Below are 12,623 nucleotides of genomic sequence, written 5' to 3'. Positions count from 1 at the left end.
AATGAATCAATTTAATACTTTGGAAACTTACTCGTTATTAATCCATATGTGTGAATCTGAAAAGTAATATATTTAATTGTACTTTAAATCTCATTGTAAAATAGAATAACTTTATTTTTGTCTTTTGAAGTATTTTTAACATATCTAAACAATATTCAAAATGTTTGCTTTTGTTAAGATATACAGTTGTATGGAAAATAATATAATCCTATATAATAAAGAGGTAATATGCAAATTGACCATTACTCCAACACACAGGATGGCCGCCCCCATGTGGACACAAGATGCCCCCCCCCATGTGGACACAAGATGGCCGACAGGGGAGGGCAGTTGGGAGGGACCAGGTCTGAAAGGGAGAGCAGTTGGGAGCAACCAGGCCTGCAGGGGAGGGCAGTTGTGGGGGACCAGGCCTGCAGGGGAGGGCAGTTGGGGGCAATCAGGCCGGCATGGGAGCAGTTAGGCGTCGATCAGGCTGGCAGGGGAGTGGTTAGGGGGTGATCAAACTGGCAGGCAGGTGAGTGGTTGGGAGCCAGCAGTCCTGGATTGTGAGGGATGTCCAACTGCCCATTTAGGCCTCATCGGGCCTGAATGGGCAGTCGGACATCCCTCGAGGGGTCCCAGATTGGAGAGGGTGCAGGCTGGGCCAAGGGACACCCCGCCTCCCCGTGCATGAATTTCGTGCACCGGGCCTCTAGTCTATATATATAAAAGCCTAAGCGACCGCTTGATGGTTCAGCTGTTTGACTGGCAGCCATGACATGCATTTACCACCAGGGGGCAGATGCTCCGACTAGTAGGCCCCATCGGGACTGGGCGAGAAGGGCTGGACACGCCCTGGAGCAATTCCTGTGGTCCCTCCCCGCCCCAATTGTGCACCGGTGCAATGAACCCCACTGGTGCAGGAATCTGTGCACTGGGCCTCTAGTACTTAATAATCTACACTAATAAAAGAGAAAAATGGTAATTGGTGTACGGCGATACCGTTTTCATTGGCTAATCAGGGCTATATGCAAATTAACTGCCAACTAAGATTGGCAGTTAACTGCCAACAAGATGGCGGCTAATTTGCATATGTAGGCACAATGCAGGGAGGCGAAAGGGAAAGCAGGAAGAAGCCCCTGCCACTGACAGTGATCTGAAACCCAGGGGGGAGCTAAGAGCTGGGGGGCAGGGCAAAGGCGGCCCTGGGGCCGCCTTTGCCCTGCCACCCAGCCATGATCGGAGAATCAGGCGCCTTTGCCGCCCTGGCCAGTGATAGCAGGAAGTAGGGGTGGAGCCAGCGATGGGAGCTGGGCACGGTCGAAGCTGGCAGTCCCAGGAGCTAGGGGTCCCTTGCCTGGGCCTAAAGCAGAGCCCACGATTGCGGCGCCCCCCGCTGCCACTGCAGGTCCCCACTGCCCGGGCCAGACGCCTAGGCCAGAGGCCTCAGGCCTGGTCAAGGGGCCAATCCGGTGATTGGTGATCGGAGGGTGATGAGGGTCAACTCCTCTGGCTGAGGCATCAGGCCTGGGTGGGGGGCGGAGCCGGGGATTGGGGGGATATGATGGTCCCCTTGCCCAGGCCTGAAGCCTGCCTGGGTCAGAGGCGTCAGGCTTGGGCGGGGGGTGGAGCAAGCAATCAGAGGGAGATGGGGGTCCCCTGCCCAGGCATGATTCCTGGGCCAGAGGCCTCAGGCCTGGGCGGGGGCCAGAGCCAGTGATCGGGGGGAGATGGGGGTCCCCTGTCCAAGCCTGACACCTCTGGCGGAGGCGTCAGGCCTGGGCAAGGGGCCGATCAGGCGATTGGAGGGTGATGGGGGTCAACGCCTGAGGGCTCCCAGTATGTGAGAGGGGGCAGGCTGGGCTGAGGGACACTCCCCCCCCCCCCCCCACACACACCCAGTGCATGAATTTCGTGCACCGGGCCCCTAGTAATAATATAAGAGCAAACTCTGTGTTTCGTGTACTCACAACTGTAGACCTACTTTTGCCCCACCCTGCAGATCTCTATTTTAGAGGAACATAAAAAATTCAAAACAGATACTTATTTACAGAAAGTAAATTAAATATGTTTCTGTTGGTTAGATATTCAGGTTAGTCAGCTGGTCAATTTTGGTTATTAAAGAGAAATTAATGTGTTTCTATGTAGCAGCAAAATTCATTGGTTATTGAATTTTAAAGAGGTCTGTTCTTTAAAATGCATGGGCTGTAAAGGGTTCAGTGAAACTTTGGGCCAGGCTACATTGAAGACGATGCCTCACTGGTTATGTGGAGGTCGTCGTGATGCTGAACTGGGTGGAAATGAAGGAAAATGGCATGCCGGCCCTGTGTGAGGCCTGGTTGCAGAACCACCACTTCCAAACCCCGAGAGGATAGGTGGCTCCCAGCTGGTCTGCTTTAGGGAAACCAGAAGGGTCTCGAGGCATGACCCGAACAGGAGTCTCTCCTCTTCTCATGTGGTAAAGGCCCGGAAGTCATTGGAGCTCTCACCTGAGCGTATTCTATTCTGTGATTGTCATAGAACTAGAGCCTTTTAAGAGCTGTTGTCTCTACAGCTTGTAGTCCCACCAGCACATTCTGTAGATGGGCTGACAGGGGTTTGGGGCAGGTTGGTAATAAAGCCTGTGGGCACCTGAGCCCCAGCCCCAGAGAGGGGCTAATTGTAGGGAGAGCAAGCTGCTGTGTCCATCAGCCCCCCTTAAATGAGAGTTGAGCCTAGTAAAGGTGTGTGTTATTGATCCATAGATCTAAAATGATAAAAGTGGGGAAGGACTTTCTAATTAGAAGCATCACTGACCTGAAACTCACTATTAGCCTTAATTCAGCAAAGAGCTAACCTCTCGTTTCCTTGCGTTGCAGGTGTTGTGTCCTTAGTAGCTGTTCATCCTTCCACAGTAAACACGCTTGGGAAGCAGCTCTTGCCAAAAACGTTTGGACAGTCATCCAATGTCAACATTACACAGCAAGTGGTAAGGGGCCCCAGGTAGGGTGGGCCTGTGGGTTCGGGACCGTGACCCTTGAGTTCCAGCTTGGGGTTTGGAGTGTGAGGTTTGCTTTTGCAGTTTCCTGTCGAATGCTTGCAATGCTAGGACGGTCGTCTTTCTCGGAGATCACAGGTGGTCTCCCCCATGCTTCTGTGTTCTGCTGCTGGCTGGCCTCCCCTCTGTGCGGGGGACGGTGGGACTCAGCCCAGGCCAGGCAGCTTGCCCTGTCGCTACGTGCTCCCTGCCAGTCCTGGATCTGCCCTGCAGGTTTCTTAGGTGTGCCATGGAGAGCTCAGGTGGAGCGGCATGGAGTTGTGTGGGGGCTGGCTGCACCTTGGCTCTGGCGCTCCTTAGGGTGGATGTTACCTGCTGGGGAAACGAGGGTGGTGTCCGTGTTCAGGTCATGTGGGGTAGGTCTCTGCAGGCTATCAGGGTACTGTGTGACAGGTGTGTCCTTGCCCTTGCCAGTTCCATGGGAGGGGCCAGAGGTGGACCTGCTCTCCCAGGACTGTGTGGGCCCCTTACCCCATGTTGCCCCCCCCCCCCCCATCCGAACAGTTCCCCCTCTTCCGCTGAGACTCTGGTTAGGCTGAAGTCATTCCTACTCCTGGGCCATGCGCCCCCATGAGAAGAGAAGGGTGTTACCACCCACCTGAGCTTGTTCACATCCCAGGCCCCCATTTCCGGGTGATCACCCTTGGCAGGTATATAATTGCTCCCTGTCACTTAGCCCCTCAATAAAATTTGGCCATGTTTGCTTAGCTAAATGGCTGTGATTTTTTTTTTCAAAGCAAGTAGTTTGTAGACACATTTGGCACATCATAGTTTTTCAGTAAATGACTTTTTGGTATAAGCTAATATTCCATTTTATGTTCTAATTTATAATTAACATTTTAAAGTACTGTATATTATAGCAGAATTTAGCTTGGGAGTACCTCATTAATTATAGGAACAGTTCTATTTTTATTAAGTGTAAATAGTTGGGAAGAAAATAACGGGGAGATTTTCTGTTGGTGCACCCTAAACTTGGTCAGTCCAAAAGTTAAATCACTGATTTGAATCAAGCTGTTTGGGGTGGACCTAGTAGTGGTAATTTATCCTTTGCAAAACCCCAGGACTGTGAATTAAAGCCTATACTTTGCAAATGTCTCTTAAAACGTTATATACCAAGGAATTAAAAACAAAGAGGACTGGCTGATTCTGACATGAGAGGTGAGACTTCTTTGAACTTTATATGAGTGGAAATGTAACCTGAGGCTTGTTTGGTTTTTCCACATCACCTAATCGGTGGTCTGGGTGTTCGGCTCACAGCCCAGATGGAGGTGTTCCCCATGGAGCAAAATCTCCATGTAAAATAGTGAAAATAAAAAAGCAAAGAGAGAAAACCCGCAGGTGCTGCTGGCCTCCAATCCTCCACGAAGATGTGGGTGATACCAGTGGGTGACCTCCTCGCTCACCTAGCCTATCATTTAGGAAGGCTGTCGCACAGTGAGCAGTTATTGAGCCCTTGCTGTGTGCCTGGCCCTCTGGCTTTCCGTCCTCATTGCAGAACAATTGGTCTGAGGAAGAGACGCAGGTTAGGGAGAGGACAATAGAGAGGGCATTGGTCTCAGGGCCCAGCCCGAGTGTCCGGTGGGGCACTGACCCTGAAGTTAGGTAGGCCTCTTCTGAGCGGAGCTGCAGCACGTGAGGCCAGTAAGTCTTGCTGGTGCCCGCCCATTTAGGTGGCATCCTAAATCTACTCTCCTGGGAATGTAACCAACGGGGTCCAGGAAAATGTGAGTGACAGGTCTCCATGTTTCCCAAACTGGACCACGGGCCTTAGCAGGTGTGCATTCCCCACCGTGACCCAGTGCCCCGTACATGCATGGTAAATGCACGCACCTTTTTAACAGAAACAAAAGTTTCGCAAGGCATTCCTCCTCTCTGGGAGATTTATCTTCTCTATCCTGTTGAATTTTTTCAGAAAATTCACTGATTTATTTGACTTCATGGCTTTTGAGTGAGGGTGATCTACAGTTTGAAAAACACTGTGATGAAGCGCTTGTCATTGGAAATGTGAATGAAAAGAATGACATTCACTTGAGCTGTCTTTCTTTCCGTGTTTTGTGGATCATTAACATTGACAGGTGACCTGGGCTTAGGGATAATTACAAAGTGCCGGGTCAGCTGCCCCGGGGCCACTGCAGGTAACACACTTATCCCGCTAAGAAGGGGACTAGAAGGAGCGTCCAGCTTAAAATAGCCAGGTGGCAGCCACAGCCCGCGGGTGAGGCTGCCCTAGCATTCGGTGCCTGATGTTAACATGTTCAGTGACATCAGGTTGCTGAGGCACTTTGCTGTGTAGTAACTCAGAAAGTGTTTCTGAATGATTTCCTGGGCCAGTTTATCAGTTTTGAGAAAGTCAGACAACAGTATCTTTGAAGAAATTGAAATTAGATTTTACTTATTGAACTATAATTGACATACAACAGTATATTAGTTTCAGGTGTACAACATAACGATTTGATATTTGTATACACTATGAAATGGTCACCATATTAAGTCTATATATTGGTCATCATATATAGTTATAAATTTTTTTCTTGTAATGAGAACTTTCGAGATCTGTTAGCATCTTTCACATATGCAGTGCAGCATTATTAACTGTGCTGTACATTCCCCCATGACATTTATTTTATAGCTGGAAGCTTGTACCTTGTGACCCCTTTCATTCATTTTGCCCACCGCCTCCCCAACCTCTGAGCTTGAGTGGGTTTTTTTTGTTTATTTTTTTAGATTCCAAATGTAAATGAGTTCATACAGTATTTGCCAGAAAAGTTGGAATTTTACTTGGCTGTACAATGTCTGCATGTCCCCCAAGTTAATATTTTAATGTTAATTGATAGGACCACTGTTCTAAGTGCTTGTTAAAAGATGAAGCAAGGCTTCCCTTCCTTTGGTGAAGAGATGGGTGTTGGGTGCTCAGACAGCCAATGAGGGGCATGTTGGCCCCGTCATCCCAAGACATGGGCTTGTCCCAGGCTGTGCTGTGGGCATTGAGACCCCTTGCCTTTGTTCCCAATGCTGATCGTTTCCCTTTCCCCTGCCCTGTGCTCTGTGGGGTGCCTGGGTTCCTCCCACAAAACCACCATTGGGATGGGGCTTCCCGCACTCGGACAAGCTAACGGTGCACCAGAGTCGCCCTGTGTTCCTTTTCTTCTGAGAGCTGTTTTTCTGGTTTTGGCCTCATTTTAGCGCCCCTGAAGGATAGATTTTTTATCCTTATCTATATCATGAAAAGGGAAGTAAAAGAGGGAAAACAGAAATGTGCTGAGTCCCCCCCCAGAATTCTGTACCTGGGACATGTGATTTACACGCCTCACGGCTAAATGCACCGGCCCGGAGGTGCACGCTGTTCTGCTGGCTTGTTTGTGCTGCCTGATGTTTCCTGCTGTTGTTGTGTAACTAGAGAAGATGCCTGAGGTTGACGAAGGGAAATAAAGACACGTTCAGAATAGTGTGGCCACATCGTCATAGTTCAAAGGGTCGTCTGTTGGGTTACTCACATTGTCACTGTTCTCTCTGATATCTGTGGCCATTGCCATTCACCAGCGGCTGTAGGTAATGAGAAATGATAAAATGGCAGCGTCGTATGTGGGAGATTTCTGATTGTGTTCTGAATTGTCTTTTTTGACTGTAGGTAATTGGTACGCCTCAGAGACCTGCAGCGCCAAACACTATCGTGGTAGGAAGCCCACACACCCCTAACACTCACTTTGTCTCACAGAACCAGCCTTCAGACCCCTCACCTTGGTCTGCCGGGTGAGCACATTGCCTAGAATTGTAACCCCCTAGCTCTCTGTGGCCGTAGGGGCTGATCGTCATGCCAGAGGATTTTAAATGTCCAATGTGTGCCCAGAAGAGATGTGTAGTCAAGGCACGCTTTTCCTCGTAAAGGAGGTCAGGCTGCGGGAGAGCCTCTCCCCTGTAGTTTTGGGGGTGATGGTTATACTGTAAAGGGCAGAAGAGCTGCCCCCTGTAGTTTTGGGGTGATGGTTATATTGTGGAGGGCGGGAGAGCTGCCCCCTGTAGTTTTGGGGTGATGGTTATATTGTGGAGGGCGGGAGAGCTGCCCCTAGTAGTTTTGGGGTGATGGTTATATTGTGGAGGGCGGGAGAGCTGCCCCTAGTAGTTTTGGGGTGATGGTTATATTGCAGAGGGCGGGAGAACTGCCCCTAGTAGTTTTGGGGTGATGGTTATATTGCAGAGGGCGGGAGAACTGCCCCCAGTAGTTTTGGGGTGATGGTTATACTGTGACGGGCGGGAGAGCTGCCCCCCTGTAGTTGGGATGATGGCTATGCTACACTCTAAGGTGTGGTCAGCTTTTGGGGGAAGAAGAGGAGGGAGCTGACCTTCAGCACAGTGTAACCCTGGCACTTTCCCTTGTCTGCACTGGAAAGTAACTTTCAGGGGATGACGTGTAAATGTGATGGGCTCGCAGCAGCTTCACCCGCTGCAGCCACATGGAGCTGCCTTTTCATGGCGCTGGTCCCACCGGACGGCCCCACCACACTGTGTCACTTTGATCCTTTCTTCCACTAAAGCAAACCAATTTGAGAACAGTTTTATTTGAAGGTCAGCTTTGCAACTTTCTTTAAAAACTGACAAAGAGACAAAGCTATAAAATCATGTCTATTTTGGTTCTCAAGCAAAAATCATCAGTCCCCAAAGTCATCCAGCTAGAAACTCAGAACTGCCCTTTCCTTAACGTCGTGACTTAAAGTTCAGACATTTGGGTTCACTCCTAATCGGAAGCACACTCTGGGCTTCAGCACTCCCCTTGTCTGTTAGCTTACATTTGCCCTAAAAAGTCCTAAATTTGCAGTAAAATTTTCATAATTCCTGATGTTGATGGACATTGTTTGAAGAAGCAGTGTTTAGTGTATGGATGCCCATCAGATAGGTACTGGGTCCCATCCCTTCGGGCGTCTGCCCCATCTTCCCTGAGCTGAAGATACAGACGTGAGGTCTGGCCTCTGAAGAAAGAGAGGAAACGTCCGACACCCACTGGTGGTGCCGAGTGTGCCCTTCGGGGACGGAGCCAGGTTCCCCTGCGGCCTGTGGCGTGAGCTCCAGCACCCGAGGGACTCGGGCCCTTGTGTAGGTTGCTAGCCCCTTAAGGTAAACGTGTCTTAATTCAAGGCTGTCTCTACGAATGCTAAGGGCATTACCTCTCCTTTGTATTTTTGAAGGAAACGCAACAGGAAAGGAGAGAAGAACGGTAAGGGCCTGAGGCACTTCTCCATGAAGGTCTGTGAGAAGGTGCAGAGGAAGGGAACCACGTCCTATAATGAGGTGGCCGACGAGCTGGTCGCAGAGTTCAGTGCCGCCGATAACCACATCTTACCAAACGAATCCGTAAGTTTGTGTGGTGTGGGTACGGGGCGGCCAGGAGTTCCAGGCACCCCAGCACTGCACAGCCCACTGTGTTATTATTTGAGACACCTTCAGGTGTACAGAGAGGTCCGAGAACAGTACAAAGGAATTTTTTCTGACCCATTTGCAAATATGATGCTCCATGTTCCCTAAATGATTTTGTGTGTGGTTCTGGCTCTGCCTGCAGAAATGCCCTCTGGCCTGGCCCGACTGGTTCAGTGAGGATGGGTTAGGAATGGTGCCGGCTGCTGCTGTGGGTTTGTTTGACACACAGCAGATTGACAGTGCATTTCCTTGAGTTCAGGGTCTAACGTTTAACGTTGATCCTGTGAGCTGTCCGGGATCGTGTGGAAAACTCCTGCTTCCCCTTCCCCAGGCTTATGATCAGAAGAACATAAGACGGCGAGTCTATGATGCCTTAAATGTGCTGATGGCCATGAACATCATCTCCAAGGAGAAGAAGGAAATCAAATGGATTGGTCTGCCCACCAACTCAGCTCAGGAATGTCAGAATTTAGAGGTACACAGCTAATCTTTTGTGTTCATGTGTCCAGGTAGAATCATTCCTCCAGAGCAGGCGTTTTTGTCTGTAGCCTTGGTGCTGCTAAGGGTCTTACGCTGTCTGTGCCTGGCCTGGGCCAGGTGGACAGGTTTGTCCTGGTTTCTCAGGGTCTCTGACGTTGGTGGGCTGTCCCGTCTGTGTGGGCTCTGCAGACCCTCACTGTGGGTGGGGGAGGTGGTCGGACCAGTGAGGGCAGTGAACTCTAGTGTAGGTCAGTTCTGAATCCTAACTTTGGGGATTTTTAATAATTTGAAAAAATTTATATATTGAGTTCAGAGAGAGAGAGAGAGAGAGAGAGAGAGAGAGATGGAAACACTGATTTGTTGTTCCAATTACTTATGCACTCATTGGTTGATTCTTGTATGAGAGAGAGAGAGAGAGAGAGAGAGAGAGAGAGAGATGGAAACACTGATTTGTTGATCCAATTACTTATGCACTCATTGGTTGATTCTTGTATGTGACCTGACTGGGGATCAAACCTGAAACCTTGGCATATAGGGATAACGCTTGAACCAATTGAGCTATCCTGTCAGGATCCGGATTTTAAAAATATACTATAGCCATATGCAGAAAGTGAGAGAAGACGGGAGAAAAGTATGCAGATTTTGGATTGAAGAAAAACTTGCCTGTTTCTTGTCTCATGTGCCATGCTCTAGGTTGGTCTGCTTTCCATCATTAGATTCAGGGTGAACACATTCTTCAGGAGCCTGCTTGGGTGACCTTGTGTTGATACGGGCTTTAAACTCTGCTGTATTAAACCAATTGCGATGACTTCTCATATTGGTGGTTTGTTTTTGAAGGTAGAGAGACAAAGAAGACTTGAAAGAATAAAACAGAAACAGTCTCAACTTCAAGAACTTATTCTACAGGTAATGAAAGGCTTATCTTTGGAGGCAAGGTAATTTTAATGTCTTTAGTAACTTGCAAATCATTCTATTCCCACATGGTGAATAAAATCTCTGCTTTGAGGTTTTGGATGTGAATTTCATAAATATTCTTTGGGCTCATCCTGTGAGTGTGTCGTTGATACGAACGATCATGAACATGGGCTTTGTGGCCACAGATTGTGTGGGCGTGAGTGTGTGCATGCTTGTGAGAGTATGCGAGCATGTAAGCACATGTGTGAGCATGCATGCATGTGTGAGTGTGACCATGAGTGAGTGCATCACTTGTCACAGAGTGTCCAAATGGCAGGAGGGATAGCCCCTCAGGAAGGGAGCATGTACAAATTCTCTGGGGTGTGTGTAAAGTGTGCCCTGAGTACCAGACCCCAGACCAGGGGTGTGAGATGCAGAGTGAGCCTGAGGTGGCAGTTACTGGTCAGAGGTCAGCACACATGGTCAGAGAACCATGGTCAGGTGTCAATGTGCCCATTTCCTGTCCTCTCAGACGTAGGCGGACAGTGAGCTGTGTGGGCATCCCGTGGGCCTGCAGAGAGATCCCTGAGCATCAGCCTCACCCCTGTAGGGTCCTGAGGATGCATGTTCTGGGTTAGAAGCAAATACTCAAACACATGTGTAAGGATCTTGGTGGAGGGGGACTGGCTGGTCCTTAGACTGAGGCAGCACAGTGCTGGGGTCGCTGCCTGGGGCACAGGGCCAGCAGCCAGCAGAAGTGGTGATTGGTCAGTAAAGGGACGGATGGCTTAGCAGCAATTTATTGAGATATTTGTGGATCCCAAGGGCAGAAGGCCATGGGCCTTGTGGTCAGGTTGGAGGCCGCTGTGGAGCCTTGGAAACATATGTCCAAAAACCAGAGGGTCAGGGGTATTAGAAGCTGTGGTAGCGAGACCCTTGGGGGTGGGGGTGGGGTCTGAGGACAGGCCTAGCAGCTGAGTTTGGAGATCTCAGGACATGGGAGAAGTCCAGGAGGGGTCACTGTGGGGCTTGGTACATCTGCCCCAGCGAGCCCAGGGTCCACTGCAAAGGGTGTGTGCCTCGCCCAGGCCAGGCACGCTGAGCATGGGGAGGCCTTACTGTACTCTGGGTTACTCCATTGTCCTCAAAAGAGGGGGACCAGCTGAAGGGGCGCTTTGACAGGGGGAGAAGTGGTCACAGCCAGGGATGCGGGGCAGAGGGGACTTGGGAAATGGAAGAGCAAATAAATGGTCACAGATTCTGCTGGGACAGGAGGTTGCTCCAGGCAGTGGCCCCTCTGGACTTCCAAGTTCTTCCACTCAGTTGTCCCCTCCAGAATGAATTGTTTTCTTTTTCTGCATCCATAGCATATCATAGCTACTTAAAAAAAAAAATCCAAGTCGCTGCCCCTCTCCCACTAAGCCTGGAGCTCCTGGTCCCAGTGCTGGGCAGCTCGGCAGAAGGCTGGCTCGGGAGGGAGGGAATCCTCCTGGCTTTACATTAACAGCAAGAAAACTATCTTGAAGGTAAACGTCATTGCAGGGCCTGAGGCCCTGGCTTTCTGGCTTTAGGCCTCAAATAAGGACCCATGTCCCCAGAGGTGACACCCTTTGCCAGCAGGTCCATCGAGCGTTTCTGCTTTCCCGGGTAGCTACAGGTCCACAGCTGAACGTCTGCCTTCTAAGGCGTGACACGTGGATGGGACAGGCGTGGGCACTCGCAGACCCCTCCCCAGACAGGGGTGGGCGGACCATAACCTCCAGAATAGATGCGTTTCTCCTCATCCTTCTCTGCGAGGGTGTTTCTGTTGAAATGGTGTGAGTGTGGGTCTCGGCAGTCTCGGTTCTCGGGGGATTTGGTTTTTTAGGATGCATTTCTTTGCTGGGCAGCTCACTGGGGCCTTCAGCCCCTCAGTTGTTTTCTCTGATCTCCCAAGGCAAGCCCAGACCCTCTTGCTGTCCTGTAGGGTGCAGGGAGGGGTTTTGAGGATGCCGGGAGAGAAGGTGTTAGGTTTGGTGGTGACTGATATGAGTCATGTGTTGATTGCTCATTTTTTTTTAGCAAATTGCCTTCAAGAATCTGGTGCAGAGAAACCGCCAGGCAGAGCAGCAGGCCAACCGGCCACCTCCGCCCAACTCTGTCATCCACCTGCCTTTCATCATTGTGAACACCAGCAAGAAGACCGTCATCGACTGCAGCATTTCTAATGACAAGTAGGTACAAGGTTGTCTGTTGGCCCCATGGTCTCAGCTGGGAGTCTCAAGTCAGAAGTGAAGAATGCCACAGTCATTGGTGTTAACTACTGGTCAATTTATTTATATAAGTATCTATAATTTTTAAATATAATCTTTTTAGCATAATTAATTTAGAAATTTGCTTTTCCCTGATTAGGTATCTCTCTCATTTTTAAATATATATTTTTTATTGATTTCAGAGAGGAAGGGAGAGGGAGAGAGAGATAGAAACCTCAATGATGAGAGAGAATAATTGATTACTGCCTCCTGCCTTCTGCCCCTGCTGGACATGTGCTCTCTGACCAAAAATACAACTGTGACCTCCTGGTTCGTAGGTCGACGCTCAACCATTGAGCCACGATGGCTGGGCAGGCATCTCTCTTTGAGAAGGAAAGTAAATTGCACCTGTTAGGATCGTTGTTAGGACAGCTGCTCAGACATAGCACAGCCAGTAGAGGGTGCTCACTGCTGGTCCTGTGGGGCAGGCAGGCAGAGCTGAGGGTAGACCAGCCTGCCGGGATGTGCCCGCAGAGTGTGGACGGTGGTTAGCGGTGCTGCCTGAGCCTCTCGGGTCATTGTTTCTGAGTTGA

At 49.8% G+C, this 12,623-nt stretch overlaps 1 protein-coding gene across 3 annotated transcripts in view; it reads left to right on the top strand.

Annotated features, from left to right (window-relative positions):
- The window catches only part of TFDP1 (transcription factor Dp-1), a 50,081-nt gene that overhangs the window by 29,687 nt on the left and 7,771 nt on the right, over positions 1 to 12,623 (top strand). For 2 of the 3 annotated variants that reach the window (XR_013995613.1, XM_081085060.1), the window contains 5 exons: positions 2,838 to 2,947; positions 8,197 to 8,362; positions 8,757 to 8,900; positions 9,743 to 9,811; positions 11,861 to 12,012. Coding sequence is in view for 2 of the 3 variants with exons in the window: in XM_081085060.1 (XP_080941186.1) it covers positions 2,925 to 2,947; positions 8,197 to 8,362; positions 8,757 to 8,900; positions 9,743 to 9,811; positions 11,861 to 12,012 (554 nt within the window). In the remaining variant the exon portion in view is untranslated. Of the gene's footprint in view, positions 1 to 2,837; positions 2,948 to 6,644; positions 6,767 to 8,196; positions 8,363 to 8,756; positions 8,901 to 9,742; positions 9,812 to 11,860; positions 12,013 to 12,623 lie in introns of all 3 variants that reach the window. The other variant, XM_081085059.1, reaches the window with a different exon arrangement.

This window comes from Myotis nattereri, assembly GCF_964212035.1.
Source record: "Myotis nattereri genome assembly, chromosome: 2".
Classification (NCBI taxonomy): domain Eukaryota; kingdom Metazoa; phylum Chordata; class Mammalia; order Chiroptera; family Vespertilionidae; genus Myotis; species Myotis nattereri.
Note: the sequence above shows the minus strand (reverse complement) of the source record. Positions and strands in the feature narration are given on the sequence as shown.